Genomic DNA, 22,656 nt, shown 5'->3' with positions numbered 1-22,656 from the left:
GTGTATGTGTGATTTTAGTGTGTGAGTGTGTGTGTGTGTGTACCTTATAAATGCCATCATAGCGGTTCCCCTCCTCCGGTGCGTATTTGCTGATTCGTCGGCCCTTAGAGCTGCGGATCACTCTCACTGGTTTTCCCGCCCGCCAGTTGCGTGACTCCGCCCCGTCCTTGTCATTCAGGGGAGCGTCACAGTTCAGTGCCAGAGCCCTGAGAGGTCAGAGGTCAACAAGAAACACGTACAGCCACATTTTACATGCATTTGAGACGTGTAAACATCAGAGACGCCACAGGATCACCTGTTCATGTGCGTGAGCGTCTGATCAAACGAGTGCTCGCCGATTCGCTTGTTTCCCGAAAGATCACGACCTCCGCTGCCGGTGTACGTGAACTCATCGCCCCGATCCTGAAAACATCCCACAGGTTTATCAGCAAAGTTTTGATCATGTTTGCATATTAAATATGATTTATAGAGTTAATACTGATCTAAAACGAACAAACACTCACAACTTCATCCTCGAATCCCCCAGCGAGCACCAGCGAGTACGAGCCGTCATTACTGCGGCCGTGGATCCCGCCGACATGAGGCCTGTGGACGCCCGCCTCGCTCACCTGACCACACAAACACATTTAACACCTTCACAATGAGCCCCTGTTCCCAGAATGCCCTGCTCCGGAGCAGATCTCCTCACCTGAACACGGAACTTCCACGTGGTTCCGACGGGAACGCCAGGAACTGGGCCGTAGTGATTGGAGGGGACAATGGTGCATTCTTTAGTGCGGCCCACACACGCCATACCCTAAAACACACACACACACGTCACTGTTACATCATCACACTACATGTCAATCTCTGTGAGAGGTTTTCCTGCCTGAATGTTGATTATTTTCCTCATATTCTCCATTGTTCAGCTCCTCTCTTCCCAGTCTGTCAGTAACGCTCTGTTTAGTTCCTGTCTCTATGAAGCCCCTCTATCTGAAAAGCACAATGTGCTCTGATTGGTCGGCTGGAGCAGTGTGTTGTGATTGGTGTTTGGGAATTGCCCCGCCCCTTACAACACACTATTAACTAACTCAACCAGGCCCCGCCCCTTTATTCTGCGTATGCCTTGGGTGGGAATTATTTCATTTTAATTACGTCGTCTGGTGAAGTCGAAGCATCGTGTGTGTCCGCACACACACTCTCGTACCTGCTTTCCCACAATGCCTCAGCGCTCGTAAACGCAGCTCAGCGGGACTCTGGCGCTCAGCTGGTTTCTCTCAGAGTAAATGAGCGTCTGAAGCTGCTCAAGCTCTTATTCTTTACACAAACAGCCTTTGATCTGCAGATGAAGCTCACGCTCTCCATGTTCTTTGAGTTACACAGCCGTTATTAATCAACAGACGCATCACTAAACAATCTGTCTGAATGCAGCAGCCGCTGGTACAGGACCGCAACACACACACACACACACACACACACACACGCGTACATGTTCTCAAGTTAAATCATCTGCTTTTGCATACCGGTTTTGAGAAATTCATTAAAGAGAATTTGGGGAATTTGGTTAATTGTGATGAAAGTAATGTGACAGAGAAAATGAAGGAAGATAAGTTTTGATGTGTGCTTATAAACACAGCAGGATAAACGTGTGTGTGGGAGTGTGTGTGTGTGTGTGTGTGTGTGTGTGAGTGTGTGTCTGAGTGCGTTTGCGAGTGTATGTGCGTGCGAGTGTGTGTGTGTGTGAGTGCGTGTGCGAGTGTATGTGCGTGCGAGTGCATGTGTGTGTTGCAAGTGTGTGAGTGCGTGTCAGAGTGTGTGTGTGTGAGTGTATGTGCGTGCGAGTGTGTGAGTTTGAGGGTGTGTGCGAGTGTATGTGCGTGTGAGTGCATGTGTGTGTGCGCGTGTGAGTGTGTGTCAGAGTGTGTGTGTGCGAGTGCATGTCAGAGTGTGTGTGCAAGTGTGCGTGTGAGTGCATGTGTGTGCGAGTGCGTGCATGTGTGCAAGTGTGAGTGTGTGAGTGCTTTTGTGAGAGTGTGTATGTGTGTGTGTGTGTGTGTGTGTGTGTGTGTCTCACCTTGCCCCAGTCTCTCTGGCTCTCTGTTGTGGCTGACGGCATCTTGGATTTCTTCTTGCTGGTTCTGAGTTTCTCTCCAGCTTTCACAACCTCACTGCTGTCATTCTTACAGGTGGGACAATACCTGCACAACACACACACACACACACACACACACACACAGTCATGCTGGTTCAGCAGCTCATCTGCATCACAGTACATGTGACAATATCCATTCACATAATAAAGAAAGAGTTTGTGATGTAAGAAACACTGATGAACATTATGAAGCAGGGACAGAAATGAACTGGGCCTCGGGACAAAAATGCCATCAAAATGAACAAAAATGCCCCCAAATTCAAGATAAGGAGGTAAATAATTCCCCTGCACAAACTGTGATTAATGTTAAAATGAATGAGTGTCCACTGCAGCATTACATTCAGATCTGCTCATGATGTGTCCAAGATTTACGTGATGTTTTTTGCAGCGTTGAGCATTATAACCAATCACACACATCTCTGTTGAGTGTATGAATGCAATGGCCAATCAGAGGCGTTTTAGTCACCAGTGATGAAGAAACTGCTGCATACTCACTCACTCACTGAAATTAAAAAACATTAATCATCATTATTACATCATCAAGAGCAATAATCAACAATAATGATGTCATAATACTGCAGTTCTGTTCTGAAATGAATGGAAACTTTGGAAAAGTTCAATGGAAAAGTTCATTTGTGACCCTGGACGGAGCTGTTTGTGTGTGTGTGTGTGTGTGTGTGTCTCACCAGTCTTCGTCCTCAGGTATGGAGGACAGCGGCGGGTTCAGGCAGTAAATGTGAAACGCCATGTTACACTCGTCACAGAGCAGCTGCATGTGAGCGTCCTGCTTCCCTCCGCACACGCAGCACGAGCAGAAGCGGCACTCCGCGTCCGGATCCGCCTTACAGTGTTTACACTCCGGACCGCTCTTACCTGACACACATGACACATTACACACACAATACTTCACAATCAACACAAGCCCCATGTGACTCAACGGAGAGCGTACGTTTGAACGGCCCGTCCGCCGCAGACAGCGCAGGCGCTCCGGGTTTCTCTATCCTGTAAATCTCATCCAGAAACTGCAGCTTACAGTCACCAATCACATCGCTCGGACCTCTGAAACAGCCAATCACAGCAGGAGATTACAGTGACATCATCTACACTCACTGAAATCTCCTCTGTAGTGAAGAGCGAGCGCTCACCCCAGCAGAATCTTCACGTGGATCTCTTTGTTGGTGCGTGAGACGGCGTTCAGGGACGTGATCTCGGCGTCGTACCAGAAGCCTCGCTCCTCTGGAAGCTCCAGGTTGTAGTTGACCATCACCACGTCACCCACCTGCAGCTGGTCGAAGCGCAGCAGGGTTCTGGCCCGCGGCCGCACGTCATCCGGGCTCATCGCCACCACGCCGTTCTCTGGGTAACTGAAAACAAAGACCATCGTCATCATCTTCATCAATGGCATCATCTACAAAAGAATGAACCCAACCATCTTGTTTAACTGACCCATAACTGACGTCATGTGCCAGTAACATCACCAAACAGAACTGCAATAATAATGTTTTCAAACAGGTTTCCTGAACACTGCCCTCTTCTGCCATTGGTCAGTCAAACAGATAGCCCCGCCCCCAAACTCAATCCATTGGTTGAGTCAGAATCAGTTTAAACCAAAAGATCAATGTTCTGAAAGAATCACAGAGTCACAAGAAAAATCAACTACAAACGGTTTATTTAATTTGACGGTTTCCTGAACCTGGGTTGATGAAAAAACGAATTAAATCATAAAAATATAAAATAAAAATTAAATAAAAACAAATAATAAAAAAATAAATTATAAAAATATTAAATAAAATTACAACTAAAATAAAAACACAAAATAAATAAAAAATTTTTTTAAAAAAATTACAAAAAATGTCAAATAAAAATTAAACTAAATCAATACTAAAATGTATTATTTTATAAATTGTCAAATTAAAAAAATTTTTTTTTTAAATCTAATTGAATCATAAAAATGTCAAATTAAAATGAATCATTTAAAAACAGAAACAATCTAAATAAAACTCCTGCTAAAAATTAATTAAATCACAAAGATGTCAAATAAAAAGTTAAAATAAGAACAGTTAAAAAAAAAAAAGTTAAATCATAAAAATGCCTCCATAAAATTAAAATAAAAACTATCAAAATAAAACACATATATATATGTATGTATATATGTATATATATTAATATTATATATACTAAAACAGTATAGAAAATATATAAAATACAAATAATCAAAATACAACAAAACAGAAAAAAATAAAAAATATCAAATAAAAATGAAAAAAAAAATCTAAATAAAACACTTACTAAAAATTAATACTTTATATAAATTGTCAAATTAAAATATTTTTAAAACATAAATAATCAAAATCAGAACTTGCTAAAAATAAATTAAATCATAAAAATACCAAAATAAATAAATAAATAAGACTAGTCAAAATAAAACGCTTGCTAAAAATTAATTAAAATCATAAAAATGTAAAATCAAAATAATAATAAAAAAAAGAAAAAAAGAAATTGAACATTTGCTAAAAAAGATGATACTTTATTGGTAGACCTGCACGTCATGTGACCATTAACTGACATCAGAGAAGCGTGAACATGTGAATGTGATGATAAATTGTTGAAATATTAACTTAAAATGTCAGGGGGAAATTATTTTAACTCAAAGGAGTTCGGCCGACATGTGAAGACATCAAGAAAGTATGAAACGGATCATCTATAATCTGCCGTATATCAGACTCCTCGATCTCTAGATATCGACTTCTCTAGAAGCGACAAACGAGTAATTTTGAGTCTCAGAGGAAAATTAAGCCACATGACATCACTCTGAACAAAACAGCCACATCAGAACGAGCCGACGAACACCAATCTCCTGAAGATAAACACGTTACATCAATGATGTCACGAGGTCACGTCCTCAATAACCCAATAAAGACGGACGAACCAGTGAATCAGGGCTGTGAAACACACAGTCAAACACAGTCAAACACACACTGAAACACACAGTCAAACACACAGGTCTCCAGCAATGAACTGCGGCTGAATTTCTCTCACACGCGACGCCATTTTGAGGAGCAGCAACACACAGACGAGTTTCAGAAAACATCTGTGGAAGAAACTGTTTTTCACGTTCGCTCTGACCGTATTCACGCTCCGTAACATCTGTTGAAAACACACACACACACACACACTCTCTGAACACACCATCACATGAGAGACGACAGACACCAGACGTGAAGATTATGACTGGAAACAGTGTGTGAGCGGACGGACGGACAGAGACAGACGGATTGTGTAACCTGTCTCTGTTTGTTTGTGTTTCTGTCTGTCTTCATCCATCTCTCTGTCTGGATCCGGTCTCACTCTTCTGCTGCTCGACACGCTCATGTTCTGAATATCAATATCACACACACACACACACACACACACACACGGAGCAGCATGAAAATTCTCGTGAGTGTGTGTGTGTGTGTGTGTGTGTGTGTGAGGGTGTTTCTTCAGCTACGGCTCTGACCCTGTGGACTGTAGATAATAAACTACAACACGATTCACATTCTCAGTTCAGTTATTGTTTATCATGGAATATTAATGGTTGTTGTTTATCGTATGATGTGAAAGAAGAAGAATGAACTCATTAAACAGCAGGAGAAAGTACCCTACTTCATACAATCGACACTTTACTATCCCATGAGGCCACGCGACTGATGCTAGAAGGTCACATGATAATGACAACATGGCGAATGTAGTACGTTACTTTCATACTACACACATTCATACTTTATAAAACATACTTTTTTTTAGCAGTCGTTTCTACATCATGCGCAGAACGTTCCAGTTTCAGTTTTCGACCCGATCAAGTGTTTAGTTTTGAGCTACACAGACAATCCTCCTTCTTTCTTGATTTCTTTGTTGTTTCTGACAGCAGCTGTTCGTTCACGAGGATCTAAACAGCTGCTGTTGTTCAAGCTCTTCAGCTTCTCCAACAAACTAGCAAACAAACAAATCACACCGTCCAACAAACCAGAATCTGATCCAGAACACAGCGCAGACGGAGCGGGAACATGAAGACAAGACGATCCAAACACAGGCCGGCTCATACAAGACATCTAATATCCTAAACACACACAATCATACTCAATATCATACTAATATGATGATGACCGTAAGACCACATGAGCTCACAATTTAACTTTCTTCATTTGAGCTTCTTGTGTTATTGTGAACGATTCATCACTGAACGCCGTTATAAAGACATCTTCTGCTTTAATGACGACGAAGCTGCTTGTTTTCACATGTTATGAGCAGATTAAAATAAATGACCGCGACTCTTTCTGTTTTAAGAATGGGATGTTTTTCCATACAACAGTTGTTTAGGGGACAAAAACAAACAAACAAACAAACAAACATTATTATTTTAACATGAAAAATTGATTTGTTTAAAAACCTAAGAAATTATTTTAAATATAAATATATATTTTTGATTGAATGGGAATAAATAAACAAATAAATGTTTAAATAATAATATTATTTATTAAAATCAAATTTTAAATATTTTTAAAAATTAATATATAAAAAACAAAATTAAAAAGTATGACATCAGTTTACATGTTTTTAAGTTTGTAAAATTAAAACAAACAAAAAGATTTAATTAAATTAAATTAATATTCACAATTGTTGTTTTTTAAAGGGTTAGTTCACCCAAAAATGAAAATAATGTCATTAATTACTCACACTCATGTCGTTCCACACCCGTAAGACCTTCGTTCATCTTCGGAACGCAAATTAAGATATTTTTGATGAAATCCGATGGCTCAGTGAGGCCTGCATAGCCAGCAATGACATTTCCTCTCTCAAGATCCATTAATGTACTAAAAACATATTTAAATCAGTTCATGTGAGTACAGTGGTTCAATATTAATATTATAAAGCCACGAGAATATTTTTGGTGCGCCAAAAAAACAAAATAACGACTTATATAGTGATGGCCGATTTCAAAACACTGCTTCATGAAGCTTCGGAGCGTTATGAATCAGCGTGTCGAATCCGCAGTTCGGAGCGCCAAAGTCACGTGATTTCAGCAGTTTGGCGGTTTGACACGCGATCCGAATCATGATTCGACACGCTGATTCATAACACTCCGAAGCTTCATGAAGCAGTGTTTTGAAATCAGCCATCACTATATAAGTCGTTATTTTGTTTTTTTGGCGCACCAAAAATATTCTCGTGGCTTTATAATATTAATATTGAACCACTGTACTCACATGAACTGATTTAAATATGTTTTTAGTACATTAATGGATCTTGAGAGAGGAAATGTCATTGCTGGCTATGCAGACCTCACTGAGCCATCGGATTTCAACAAAAATATCTTAATTTGTGTTCTGAAGATGAACGAAGGTCTTACGGGTGTGGAACGACATGAGGGTGAGTAATAAATGACATTATTTTCATTTTTGGGTGAACTAACCCTTTAAATTAATTTAATGTAGTTGTGTTTTTAGTTTAGCATTTAAATAAATAATATTATTTAAACATGTTTTTTTTTATTTCGCATTTAAATGCTAAATAATTTTAAATACAACAACAGTTGTTTTGGGGACAAAATAAAAAATGATGTCAGTTTTCATGTTTTTAAGTTATAAATAAATAAATATTATTCAAATTAGTTTTATTTATTTAAAAAACCCAAGGCTTTAGATTATTTTAAATATTGTAAAATGTCAGGTTTTTAAATTATTAACATTTAAATAAATAAATATTATTATTTACTCTTTTTAATTTATATTTATGCTAAAAACCGAAGACAAATAATTAAATAAAAAAGATTATACAAGTTTGGTGAACTCTGTCAGATTATATATTTTGTTTTTAGCATTTAAATAAACAAATAATATTATTTAAATTAGTTTTTATTTATGTTTATGCTAAAAACCTAAGAGAAATCATTTTAAATATTAAAATAAATATTTTTGAAAACCCCTGCTCTGAATGAAATCAAATCAGATCAGTTTTATTTAAGTGCAGGTTGCCAGAGTTGGTGTTTCCGTACCAGGCAGTGATGAAGCCAGTCAGGATGCAGGTGTGGAATGATCTGAGGATGTTGAGGCTCATTCCAAACTTCCTCAGGCACCTGAGGAAAAATCTGCCTTCTTCAGCACTGGATCTGTGTGAGCAGACCATGAGAGATCCTCAGTGATGTGAAGCTGTTGACCGGCTCCACAGGTGTCCCATTGATGGGGATGTGTTCTCCTGAAATCCAGCACCAGCTCCTTGGTCCTGCTTCACAGCGAGGTTAGTGGTATTGAAGCTGAGCTGTAATCCACAAACAGCATCATCGGTGGAGCGGCTGCCACAGTACGAGAACTGTAGTGGATCAAGTGAAGCCGGAAACACAGAGTCTCTGATCATCTTCTCGAAACACTTTCTGAAGATGGGTTCAAGTGCAATGAGGCGCCAGTCATTCAAGCATGTGATTTCAGCTTGTTTTGGTCTGGGCACAATGATGGATGTTTTAAAGCACGAGGGAACCACAGACAGACAGTGGGAGAGACTGAAGACGTCTGTGAAAACCCACGATAATTGGTCCACGCATGCTCTGAGTACACGGCCTGGAATGCCATCCAGACCCGCAGACTTGCGGATATTCACCCGTCGGAAGGATCAGGTTACGGAGAGTGTACTGACCAAGAGCTCTGTCTGTGTGGGCGGTGTTGGGAGCTTCGAGCAGAGAAATTGTTGAGCTCGTCCGGTAGAGAAGCAGCGATGTTCACAGTGGCGTGTTTATTCCTTTTAAAGTTTGTGATGTTTTTGGTGTTAAATTGTCCTAAACATTCTATTGCCTGGCGTCTTTCATGGTTTTTCAGGGATAATAACTGGCTTGTTTATGTTCTTCTACGTTCCCGGATTTAAATGGGTCATGAAGAAATCAACTTTTCCTTGAGCTTTTGATATATAAGTGGCCATCGTACTATAAGAATATCCTGTAAGTTTCAGAACTGAAAACTTTCTTGTTACTCCAATAAAAGCTTTTATTGACACCAGACCCAGAGAACGACTGATCCTGTCATAGATAGATGAAACTCCGCCTTCACAGAAGAAATCGACGCCTACTTCATCATTGCGTTAGCCCCGCCCACTGGTGTGTTAGTGAGATGAGGAGGAGAGAAGAGCGATACAGGACTAAAATAACATTACCTTTCAAAGGATCCTAATGCAGGAATATGGTTATTTATTTTCAACAATATGAATGTCTCAGTTGAGCTTTATTTATTTGTATTCGGTACATTTCACTGTGGATTCTTCGGTAAATCAATCGTATTTTGGCGCAAACAGACTTTTACGATATGGACTCGACAGTAATGCAACAACATGTGAGTAACTGTGTTAATTCTGATGCCTGATCTGATATTAATGATTCATGTACAGTCAGATGATCTTTGCCTGTGTGTCAGTAAATCAAACCAGTGACTAAACGCTCAACTTCACCTTGTTTCTCTTAGTAGGATGAAAATAATCTGTTATTTAAATGGTGATTAAATTATATAAAGAACGCTCCCTTTACAATCGCTGGAGCTGTCAATCAAACAGAGCGAGTTTATCAGTGACTGAGTTCTGGACTCGCACCAAAACTCCCGTTTTATTCAACGAATCTCTTAGTTACATCGTGTTTGCACTGTTAGTTATGATGAAAGCATTCGTTAGTGTGCAGAAATTGAGTTGTAATGACGAGATCACTGCTTTCATGAGCTCAACAACATGTCTGTGATCGACTACAGTGTTCATCACTGCAACCTTTCATGCCACGATCTGAATATAATGCCATAGATCTAAATGTAATGCAACACTTTTCACGATTAGTTAACCTCAAGAGCTGTAAAATGTGCTAAAAGTTTTCGAGAGAGTAATACTTTTATTTCATATGCAAATATGTCAGCCAATCACAGCAGTGGGCGTTCACACTGAAGTCTCAGCAGACACGCCCCTTAAAACAGAGCGTTCAAATCATAGGCTAAAATCAGGGTAGCAAAAATGCCTTTTATTTCTAAATTATGACAGTTTTTGATGTAAAAATCATACTAACATTATAAGTGCAACCCAGGAATGAAATAATGCAGTTCATGACCCCTTTAAAAGCAGAGCTTCGTGCTGATAAGGCTGTTCGAACATCGCTATTAATCCACGTTTTTGTCGCCACCATGTCTTCTATACACTTCACAGAAGGTTGGAGGGAAGGGATTTGTAAGCAAGAGTAGCGGTGATCCAAAAAACAATCTCCACGCGTGTTTGTGGTGATGCGTTGAAAGTATTTTGGAGCTATTGTTCTGAAGTTGGCTTTGCTGAAGCCCCCTGTTACAATAAACTCTGCTTCAGGGAGTGCGGTTTCCTGCTGGCTTATATTCCCGTACAGTCCCTCGAGTGCCTGGTCTGTGTTGGCTGGAGGGGGAATGTAAACAGCTGTGATTATGACCGCTGTAAATTCCCTCGGTAGCCAGTATGGTCGGCACAGAAGCGTGAGGTATTCCAGGTCAGGGGAACAAAATGATCTAATGGAGTGTGTGTTCTTCTCATCACGCCACAGGTTGTTAGGGATGCCCCGATCAGGAATTTTTCAGCCGATATCGATAACTGATTTCTTGATATCATGATCAGCCGATTCCAATCATTCAAGCTTTATTTACGGGATATATCAGCTCTCTGTTGACTCTCACTGTTAACCCCTTACACCCTAAAGGCATGTTTAATGACTAAAAGTAACAGTTATATATAACTCTACAAAAAAAAAAAAGGTATCATGGTCTTATCTGATAGAAAACCTTTCAAATTCTGAAGAAAATAGATTGTGATCATGTTTGGAGGTTCTTATTTCACAACACCGCTGAGAAATCCCCAGAAAAAGTGATGCAATTTATTGTTTTATTTTGTTATTATTCATGCATGACATGATGACTATTAGAAAGAATAGTATATGATAGGTCATAAAAAAATTGGGTTTGTTCACAAGCACGTCAACTGCATCTGGGCCAAATTTTGTGCTGATAAAGCACAAAGCAATCAAAAGTTATGGCATTTGGAACCATGGAAGCCATTTTATGACTTTTAGAAACAGTCACTTTGTAAAAGTTGTTTTACTGAACATAAGAACTACTTACATGTGTAAACGCTGCAATAAAGCATAAAAATATTTAATTACATAAAATAAGTAATAAGACACTGGTTGATGAGTGATGATCTTTCAGTGCCGTTTCATGTGAGCTCCTATTCTATGGTGTACGGTAAATCAAGAGCTGTCAATCTGAGCGATCAGACCAATCCAAGCACGCTCCAGCTGTTAAACCGTGTCTGATTGGTCTGTACACATCGTCCCTACCCACCCGCCACTCCCGAGATCCAGTTTCCATTGGTTGAACTTTCAAATAACGTTGGAAAACAGTGTCATGATCGCGATGTGATCGGATCCCGGAAGTCCTATTGCTTAAGCGAAGCAGCATGTCAATGTCACTCGGTGAGGATTTTCTCAATATCTACGCATCATTTTATGTTGTGTTTAAGCTTGTTTTAATCGAGACAACCTTCTCTAAACAAAGATGTGCGATTTACTATGCTTTACTAATGTTTCGTGAAGTTACAGAACGTGGCGCAAAAGACTCATCTATATGTTTACATGCGACCTTTTACGGTTTTACGTCATGAAATTGCGATCGGCCAAATTTAGATAAATTGGAGCAATTTCTAGAAGTGTGTGTCTATCATAGACAGTGATACTGATGACATCCAGCACAAAAAAACAACAAAAATGCAAGTAAAACAGACGAAAAACTGCAGAATCCAGAGAAGGTACGATCACATCAGTATTAGCTTTTTTCATGTTATTTTAGTTAACTAAGCTTATTTCAGTTTATTTCTTATTTTAGTTTAGTTTAAGTTTTTTTTTTTTAACTAATATTGATTTCATTTTAGTTTTATTTCAATAAACAGAAATGTTTTAAATGATTTTAACTAATGATTATAACACACTGGTTCACACACTCTGAATCAGACCTGAGATCAGATCAGATCAACACAAACCACGTGACCAGAGCACTTTAATCTAGGACTAGTTCCTGTTACTAACACCTCCAAACACTGTTCTTGGATCAGCTTTGTTTCCCAGCATGCAGTGCAGCATGACACTTTGCTTTTGGAAGCGATACACTTACCCCGTTCAGAACGCATCCCATCATGCAATCACAGCAATACCAATCCACTGCCAAAAACGTGATTCAGAAACTCACACTGGACCATGTTTGGTAGGAATCCAATTAAAATCCAGACAAGGGGAAAATAAAGAGACTTCCTTCCCATGATGCACTTACTCTTCATATTTAATGTGGTACGAGACGTCCTCGCGTGAACCCGATTTGGACGTTGATGATTCGCTGTTGTCCGTGTTTAACCCTTTCTCCGGCGTGCTGTTACTGTCCGTAGTCGGGGCGGCGCTCGCCTCAGACTCCAGCTTGCCATTAGTCCGTTTGCTGGGTCTGCCCACCCTGGCAGGAGGGGGCGCCGTTTCGGCTCTGCCGTTCTGTCCTTTAATGGCAGGAGTGACTTTTTCAATGATGCCTTCGAACCAGGCGCCGATACTGACGTCTCTGCAGTCGACCAGCTCGTTCACCTGAACACAACGCAAAAAAAAAAAAACAATGACTGCTTATGATTATGAGATTTACAGGCTCGTGATTGATTGTCATATGAAATCAATATGATTTAAATGTTTTAATTTGCTCAAACCACTTCCAGGGCAGGATTAACACGCTTACACCTTATTTGTTATTTGTTGAATTAAAAAATAAAATGTGTAATTTCATTCATAAACAAATATTTCACAGGTTAGACATGAATAATAACAACAACAATTGCCATATTAAATATTAAAACAATAATATAAATAATGTAAATATAATTATTATTAACATTATTATTAAAATAATATTTTAGGTTATTAATATTGTATATGTTAGAATTCACACTTGGTACACAACTCATCTAAATATTAAATTATATTGAAGTGATAAAATGTATAATTGTTATTATAAATGCATATAATAATGTTTTGTAGCACTTTCAGTTTAATGTGTTAATTCAATGCAATTAATTAATGTTACATTAATAAAAAAACAATGTGTTAAAATATAATAAATATTAAAACAATAATATAAAAATGTAAATAGTATTTTAAAATATTATTATTAAAGTAACATTTTAGATTTAAAAAATAATAATGATAATTTCAAATGTTAAAATTTACACTGGTTTTGGTACACATCTAAATATTAAATAATATTTAAATAATCAAATTTATAATTGTTATTATAAATGCATATAATAATGTTTCATATCACTCTTAATTTAATGTGTTAATTTAGTGCAATTAATTATTGTTAAACGAATAAAAAACAATGTGTAAAATAATAATAATAATAATAATAAATATTAAAACAATTATATAAAAATGTAAATGGTATTTTAAAAAATATTATTAAAGTAACATGTCAGATTAAAAAAATAATAATTTCAAATGTTAAAATTTACACTGGTTTTGGTACACAACTAATCTAAATATTAAATAATATTTATAATTGTTATTATAAATGCATATAATAATGTTTCATATCGCTCTTAATTTAATGTGTTAATTCAGTGCAATTAATTAATGTTAAATTACATTAATAAAAATAAATAAAAAATAATAAAATAAAAATAATAACTATTAAAACAATAATATAAAATTTGTAATATTTTAAATTTTTATTAAATACAAATTATTATTATTAATAATAATAAAAAAAGAATTATTAAAACAATAATATAAAATAATAAATTAAATAATATTTTAAAATATTATTATTAAAATAATATTTTAGATGATTAATAATAATAATAATTATAGTAATTATTATTATTATTATTCCTAACGTTAGAAAGAATTCACACTTTTGGTACCCAACTCATTTAAATATTAAATGATATTAAAGTGATCAAATTTATTATTATTATCATTAATGCATATAATAATGTTTCATAGCACTATCAATTTAATATAGTGCAAAAAAAAAAAAAAAAAAAACAATAATTTGCCATAAGCTGTATGTATATGTTGTAATTTTCCTTCCATCTAAGGACTAATGAGATCACGATCATTAATGATCATAATGTTCAGTGATTATTCATCATGCTTGGAAACCATAAGTCAAATACATTTACACAACAGCCGTGTTCTTACTTTGAACTGTCCAATCCCGGGATCAATGAGGAACGTCCGACTGGATGTGGAGGGCTGACTGTCCGACTCCGGACTACATGATTTGGACCCGTTTCCGTTGCTGTTGGAGATGGTTGTTGGGGAAACGATTGTTGTGGTGGGAGTGGCTGAGGCTGGGACAGACGCGGTGGTGGGTGGAGTTACGATGCAGGCCACACCCTCACCATTGTTTAGGGCGGGGCTGTCCGGCGGGTCAGACTGGGAGCGAATGAGCAGTTGGACGATGTCATTGAGGCCGACGTTGTAGTCAAAGAGAGTCTGACCATCTTCCATCTACAAAAAAAAAAACAAAGAATGTGAAAAATCCATCATTAGTTATAAAATAAGCTTTTATCAACATTAAAACAACATGGGTTATTTATTCTCTCTGTAACTGATGACATGATTTCAGTGCTGAGATGAAACTGAGATGTGCTTTTCAACGGACTGAGACCGAAGGCACGCAATCACACAAACACCAGCGCCGCCATTTTGTGCTGGTTTTACCCTCCGAACATCCGCGGACACCATTAGCCTTGCCTTCTGCTGAATCACCATCGGAAAATAAAGAAATAAATACATGTTAGAATAGTGATGGCGGTTCTAGTGTAACTGTGTGTGTGTGTGTGTGTGTGTGTGTGTGTTGCTATAGCAACCAACGAGGATCCATTGCACACACAAGAGCACAAACACACAACTGCAATTTCCACATGGATGTGCGTGAAATATCAGCACTGTAGGATTCATTTCTCCTGGACGCGTGTGCGCTTGTGTCTCATTAGCATGAGAATCGGAGGTGTTAGATCTGCTTCCTGTTCTCCTGTTACTGCGAGACGGGCGGCAGCTGCACACTCCCGCTTTATTATGCATGATGGAGAGAACCGGGAAAAACGAGAAGACAGAGTCCACACCTCTGAGAGCTCGACGGACAGAAACATGGAGGATCAGGGAGGAAGACAAACGGTTAATAAAAGAGAAATGTGTTGTTGTGGTTTGGTGTCTTCCGTGTTTTCTGCTCGACTGGCGTCGGCGTTAAAGCCTTGACTTAACAAAAGACTCGTCGCGCTCCGAGCGAAGACCAAACGCTCGGCTGAAGCGCGGTTCTGTTGAATGTGGAACGAACACAAACGTTCGTCAGGATATAAATCTAATGTCCATCCAGACGAACAAAGCAGAAACACACAAACATGCTCCCAGAATTCACAATAAAGTCTCATAACGCAAACAACAGACTGATGAATCAGACTGACGTGACGTTCGGTATGTTTAACAGACAAAACTCAACACTTTCAACTCGAGAAATTGTGTGATGAAAGCACTAAAACTCCTTGTGGTCTTAAAATAGGCTTATTTTTTTTTATGTGAAATATAATTGGTAACAATAAAGTCACATTTAGTTGTTAACGAACTATGAGCAATATATATTTTTAAAGCATTTTTAATATTTGTAAAAGTTAGGGTTGTCAAGCGATTAATTTTTTTAAAAATCTAATTAATTACATGATGTGCTGATTAATTAATCGAATTGATCGCACATCGATTTTGGCTGAGAAATCACCCCTCAAAAGATCATTTAAAGTCATTATTGTGTTAAATGTGAAAAGTATTGAAAGTAGCTTTAGAAGGAAGTATTTTGATTCAACATTTTCAGAAGCAGCATCTGAGGTGGCATTTAGGTACAATGCAGCTCAGAGGTGGCATTAATATGAATGAAAAATAAAATGATACTCTAAATTTGAAACTAAAACGGGTGGCGACAAGTTACTGTCTTAATGAGTGAGTCATTGAATCATTCATTCAACCGATTCATTCAAACGGCTGATTCATTCAGGAACGAAGCAAGTGACTGTCTTTATGAATGAATCATTGAATCATTGACTCACTCAATTCGTTAAAAACCACAGATTCATTTAGTAACGAAACACCGCAGTGTGTTTCTCAGAGACGCACTACAGTTCTGCTGTAAATTTGATTGCAACTATATTTGAAATTGAGCAAAAAACAGACAATATTGTGTCTAAAATGTAACACAATATTAACTTCTAGTTTATTGAACCATTGTATAAAATCAATATTGCATTTGCAAATTACAGATATTCGGGGGAAAAACAGCACTCTTGCTCATGTGAAATTGCTAAACTATATCATATGATATAAATATAAAGGCATTTTTTGCCCTCATATCTTGAATTTTAGTGTCAATTTAACTTCTTTTCTGATCTTCATCACGCGGTCAGTCGTTGAATCATGTTCGCAACTAAACTGCATCAAGGTAAGATGACCTAACAGGTCTGGGTGGGGTGTGGTGTGTTAAAAACATTAAAGGGGAGGTTGATTATGATTTGACTTTTTTAACTTTAGTTAGTGTGTAATGTTGCTGTTTGATTATAAACAATATCTGCAAAGTTACGACGCTTAAAGTTCAATTCAAAGGGAGATATTTCGCTTTTTAAGGACTACAACAAACGGCTGGTAGGGACTACAACAAGCTTCTTCCTGGGTCAATAACATCACTAACCCTAAAATTTACATAAACCCCACCCCCAAAGAACATGCAACAAAGGGGGTGTGGCCACGTTGGGCTGCTTTAGAGAAGAGGAAGAGTTGTTGTAGTAGAGTGTTGTTGTCATGCCATCATTTTACGCAAGACTGCTTCACAAACGAGGGTCAATTCAACACAAAAGATTAACATGACGACACATGCTAGTGGATGAGTTGAATCAACTCCACAGCAACTACATAAATTTATCCACTAACCATTCAGAAACGTCTAAAAGTTGTAACTTCTTCCTGAGTCTCTCCATCAGTGTCGACTCCGGTTTGAACAATGTAAGGCTGAACACCGTTACTGACAATCCTCATTTTGGCTGCGTGAGATTCTCCAGCTTTGTTGTTGTTGAGCTGTTAAAGCTCCACCCTCTTCTGGAAAGGGGGCGGGAGCAGCAGCTCATTTGCATTTAAAGGGACACACACAAAAACGGCGTGTTTTTGCTCACACCCAAATAGGGGCAAATTTGACAAGCTATAATAAATGATCTGTGGGGTATTTTGAGCTGAAACTTCACAGACACATTCTGGAGACACCAGAGACTTATATTACATCTTGTGAAAGGAGCATTATAGATCCCCTTTACATCGTTATTTAATTAATCGCACCAAATTAACGTGTTAAATTGACAGCCATAGTAAAAATATAATTGTTCATATTAGTGCATTAACTTTAACAGATGCATCTTTTAATTTTTAGTAAATGTTAACTGTAGAAGTATTGTTCATTGTTAGTTAATGTAATAGAACTTACTGTAAAGTGTTACAATATCAATTCTTATGCTGCTCCTTTTTTGAAGTGAAAGTTTTCTTTCCAAACCGTCGTGTGACTGAAACAGGAGCAAAATCCTGTTAATCTTAAAATGATACTTCATCAAGAAAATGAGAGACTGTCTCTACAGAATTCAACAGAAGTTGGGAAAGAGAAAAGCTCTGACGGAAAATGACTCCGCCGCGGCTCATGTTTGTCTTCCTCCGTCCAGATTCCAGATCATTCACTGAAAATGTTCAGAGAACAAAATAATCACACGCAAAGCCCACAGCGGTGAAACATGTGGAGAAACTTGAATAAAATAGGACACTACTTGCATAAATTAACAGATATGATGAAATAAATTAAACTTAAATCAATATTTACATCTTACGGTGGTGGAGAGACGGCACAGAAACAGGTTTAGTGATCAGTCATACAGTGTTGCCCTGGACAACCGTCATTACTTACAAATGAAGAAAATATTCCAGACACGGCCGTGTAATAATTAGGGTTCAGGCCAAAGATCACTAGCATAACGATAACTGTAACTTTTAATAATCGCTCTAACTCTATAGAATAGTGAAGTCCATATCACAACGATAACAACATGATATCACTGTAATCACTTTCAGAGCGAATCTTTTCCAGCTGATGAATGATAAAATCACTGACAGCCAATCAGAATCCACCGACGGTAAAGAGCACGAGCATTTAAAGTGACAGATGACAAAACTGCAGCGGTTATAATAAACACAACAATATCATCCGCTGGTGTGAACGATATCATTACAGATATAGTTATTGTTGTTATTGTTTCAGTTATCGTTACAGTTATAGTTGTTATCACTACAGTTATCATTATAGTTTACATTACAGTTATCATTATAGTTACTGTTTTTGGTGTGAACGGCCTTAAGATGATTAGTTCAATTAACTGACATTAACTATAAGCAACGACAAACACAACTTCTGAAGCAGATACTGTATTTATGAGCTTTATGTACAACAACATGAGAAGTGTGTGTTCATATAATCATCAACAGCACAATCACTTCACTGTGTGTGTGTGTGTGTGTGTGAGTGTGTGTAAGAGTGAGTGAGTGAGTGTGTGTGTGTGTGAGTGAGTGTGTATGTGAGTGTGCATGTGTGAGTGATTGTGTGTGAGTGTGTAAGAGTGTGTGTTGAGTGTGTGTATGTGAGTGTAAGTGTGTGAGTGTAATTGTGTGTATGTTTGTGAGTATGCGCGTGTTTGAGTATGTGTGTGTATGTATGTGTATGTGTGTGTGTTTTTGTAGAGTGTGTTGTGTGTGTGTTGAGTGTGTGTGTGTGTGTGTGTTGAGTGTGAGTGTGCATGTGTGAGAGTATAAGTGTGTGACTGTGTGTGAGAGTGTGTTTTTGAGTGTTTGCGTGTGCATGTTTGTGTGTTGAGTGTGTTGAGTGTGTGTGTGCGTTGAGTGTGCGTGTGTGAAAGTGTGTGTTGAGTGTGTGTGCGTCTGTGTGTGTTGAGTGTTTGCGTGTCTGTGTGTGCATGTGTGTGATTGTGAGTGTGTCTGTGAGCATGTGAGAGTGTGTGATTTTGTTGAGTGTGTGTGTTCATGTTTGTGTGTTGAGTGTTGTGTGTGTGTGTGTGTGTGTGTGTGTGCGCTGAGTGTTTGCGTGTCTGTGTGTGAGTGTGTGCATGTGTGTGTGAGTGTGTGTGAGTGTGCATGTGAGAGTGTGTTTTTGTTGAGTGTGTGTGTAAGTGTGTGTGAGTGTGCGTGTGTGCATGTTTGTGTGTTGAGTGTGTGTGTGTGTGTGTGTGTGCGTTGAGTGTGTGTGTGTGAGTGTGTGTTGAGTGTGTGTGCGTCTGTGTGTGTGTGAGTGTGTGTTGAGTGTGTGCGCGTCTGAGTGTGAGTGTGTGTTGAGTGTGGGTGTGTGTGAGTCAGTGAGTGTTTAAGTGTGTTTGTGTGTGAGTAAGTGAATGAGTGTGTGTGTGTCTGTGTGTGTGTATGTGTGGCTAAAGCACCTCTTCATCTCTGTCAGTAAAACACAGTGACGCACAAGCTTTAAGCTTAACAACAACACACACACACACACACACACTCCCTACACTGGCACAATGACAACACTCTCCTCTGAACACACAACCAGTCGTCCGTTCCTCACAGACGCTCGCAGGACAAACCACAAACTGCTCCAAACTTTCATTAAAGTGTAAAAGGAGCAGTTATTGACAGTGCCGGCGATGAAACGCTGCTGGAGAATATGGAGAATCAGCCGCTGTGAAGATCCTCCATTTTCAGCTCGGCTCTGGCTGACGTCCACCTCTGGGTGCTGCGGCGCCATTTTGAGCGAGCAGCAAACGGCATGATGGTTATGTAAATCCACTGGAGCCCTTCAGAAGTTTAAATACAGTCGTGATTACTGACACACATGTGACTCTGTGTGTGTGTGTGTCTAAATGTGCATGTTTGTGCATTTGACACTCTAGCCAAGTGTGTGTGTGCATCCTTATAATTTTGAGTTAAAAAAAAAAGTGTGTGTTTAAGTGTGCACTTTTCCCTCCAACAAAGATGGAAAATCAAACTAGCCGAGCAGGGGAATGTACACCACTGCAGAGCCCTGCGTGGAATTCTGGGATATGTGAGGAGACGCCCTGCTCCCCTCCCCCACCTCCTGTCCTCCCGCCAGCGCAGGAGCGAAGAAAGAAAGAGGAAGTAGGTCACGTTCAAATCGAACACAAACAAACCAACTTACAAATCAAACTCTGTTTACTGGCCATACTGCGGTAAATCCCGTTTACCTCACGACACGCGCGCACGACTCCAGCGGCTCGACTAATTAAACCAGAGGAAAGTTGTTGACGAGTCGCTCGCGCCACAGACGTGGTTCAGGCCCTGAAAAAACACCACAGCCTCTCAAACACTCCAACGTTCAGCAACATTTCAGCTGCTCTTCTGAGAACAAACTAAACACAGACTCACACACACACACACACACTAAACTTCTGCACAATAAAGCTGCTTTTCTCCATTATCTTACCGTGCAACAGACGCAACTGTTGATTTTGATAATGTATTACTAAATACTGAAATGAACATTAACTAAGATTAATAAATGCAGAAGTAGTATTACAGAAAATACGGTGCACAAATAAAGCTGTGTTACACTGAAGAGAGCGTTCATGCGTCCAGCAGGTGTTTCATTTCAAAGAATGTTTTTGTGGGGAAATATCAGCTAAGCTCGTTAAACAGCCGCGTAACGAGGTCTTTAATCCACACACACCTGATGCAGGAATACACACTGTTCATTATGTGTGTTTTAATCATGATTCAGCAGAGTGTTTACTGGAGCAAATGCCAACGCTAAAGACGTTAATGTATAAGTGTGTGAATCAGATCAGCTCTGAACTCTGAAGAGACGCTGGACGATCACTGATTCATTAAGATATTGATTGTGAGTGAATAATGCAGGTTCAACTTCATTAGAGATGCTAATAAACCAGTCTGACATCAGATCACATCATCATGTGTGTGTTCTGAGGGTCATGTGTGTGTGTTATTCTAGATTTAAGACACAAATCAACAAATATGAAGTGAAAATGTGCAGCTGTTTCTACTTGATCTTCCTCACATTTGTGTAACTGCGTCATTCTCAAACACACACTTTATTACTGTTTGTAGGTATACATGTGTGTGTGAGAGTGAGTGTGCGTGTGTATGTGTATGTATGTCTGTGTTTGTGTATGTGTGTTAGTATGTGGTTGTTGGTGTGTGTGTGTGTGCACGCATGTACGTGCATGTATACGCGTGGTGTGTGTGTGCGTGTTTGTGTGCATATGTGTGTGTTGTGAGTTTGTGTGTGTGCGTGCATGCACGTGTGCATGTTTGTGTGCGTGTGAGTGTGTTGTGCGAGTGTGTGTTTGAGTGTGCATGTCTGCATGTATGTGCATCTGTGTGTGTGTGTGTGTGTGTGTGTGTGTGTAGTTTCCGTGTGTCTGAGTGTTGAGTGCATAAGTGTGTGTGTGTGCGCTTGCAAGTGCGTGTGTGTTTGTGTCAGTGAGTAAGTGTGTGTGCGTGCATGCGTGCATGTTCGTAAGTGTGTGTGTGCGTGCGTGTTCTGTAAATGTGTGTGCACGAGTGTTTGTGTGTGCATGTCGTGAGTGTGTGTGTGTGTGCGCATTATGAGTGTGTGTGTGCGTGTGCATGCATTGTGTATGTGCATCTGTATGTTTGTGTGTGCATGAGTGTGTTGTGTGTGTACGAGTGTGCATGTGTTTGTGTGTGTGCTGTGTGAGTGTGTGTTGCTTGTGCATAAGTGTGTGTGTGTGCATGCGAGTGAGTGTGTGCGTGCATGCATGTTGCGTGTGCATGTTTGTGCACGTGCGTAAGTGTGTTGTGCGTGTGTGTGTACAGTTTGCGTGTGTCTGAGTGTTGTGTGAGTGCATAAGTGTGTGTGTGCTTGCAAGTGCGTGTGCGTTTGTGTCAGTGCATAAGTGTGTGTGTGTGTGTGTGTGTGTGTGTGTGTGTGTGTGTGTGTGTGTGTGTGTGTGTGTGTGTGTGTGTTCACATGGAAATCCCCCGCAGCTCCTGCTGATAAACGGACACTTGTCTGGAGTGACTCAGTCAAAAACACACAAAACAACACAACACGTCTTTGATCTCTTCAGATTATCTGAGCCAAATTCACTCTGACAACAACACAACAAATCTCCCAGAATCCCTTTGTGACACAACCAGCTCTGATCAGGGCCAGCGTTTCCCTCAGCGCCGTCACTGACGGACAGATGAAGGTTTTTCACGATTAGTAACTCATGACTGCAGCTTTCTGCATCTCTACTGCAGCATCGAGCGACTCACGATTCAGAACAGCCGTTTCCTCTCGGCCGCGAGCGTCAGACCCGCACAAAACCAGACCAGCAGCACAAGATGGCCGCCGTCGAGCCGTGAAGCAGAACACTCATTAGACCGCAGACATGCTGCG

The 22,656-nt window shown here is 39.2% G+C and overlaps 1 protein-coding gene across 1 annotated transcript in view; it reads right to left on the bottom strand.

The window, feature by feature from the left end:
- Positions 1-22,656, bottom strand: part of LOC127503628 (E3 ubiquitin-protein ligase UHRF2-like) — a 36,661-nt gene that overhangs the window by 5,973 nt on the left and 8,032 nt on the right. The window contains exons 2-11 of the mRNA XM_051877673.1: positions 14,376-14,687; positions 12,469-12,767; positions 3,277-3,495; positions 3,081-3,190; positions 2,818-3,004; positions 2,054-2,177; positions 689-796; positions 504-608; positions 296-402; positions 44-206 (exon numbers count right to left, since the gene is read on the bottom strand). Of these exons, the coding sequence (XP_051733633.1) occupies positions 44-206; positions 296-402; positions 504-608; positions 689-796; positions 2,054-2,177; positions 2,818-3,004; positions 3,081-3,190; positions 3,277-3,495; positions 12,469-12,767; positions 14,376-14,687 (1,734 nt within the window). The remainder of the gene's footprint in view (positions 1-43; positions 207-295; positions 403-503; positions 609-688; positions 797-2,053; positions 2,178-2,817; positions 3,005-3,080; positions 3,191-3,276; positions 3,496-12,468; positions 12,768-14,375; positions 14,688-22,656) is intronic.

The sequence above is a fragment of the Ctenopharyngodon idella genome, chromosome 21 (genome assembly GCF_019924925.1).
Source record: "Ctenopharyngodon idella isolate HZGC_01 chromosome 21, HZGC01, whole genome shotgun sequence".
Taxonomy (NCBI): domain Eukaryota; kingdom Metazoa; phylum Chordata; class Actinopteri; order Cypriniformes; family Xenocyprididae; genus Ctenopharyngodon; species Ctenopharyngodon idella.
Note: the sequence above shows the minus strand (reverse complement) of the source record. Positions and strands in the feature narration are given on the sequence as shown.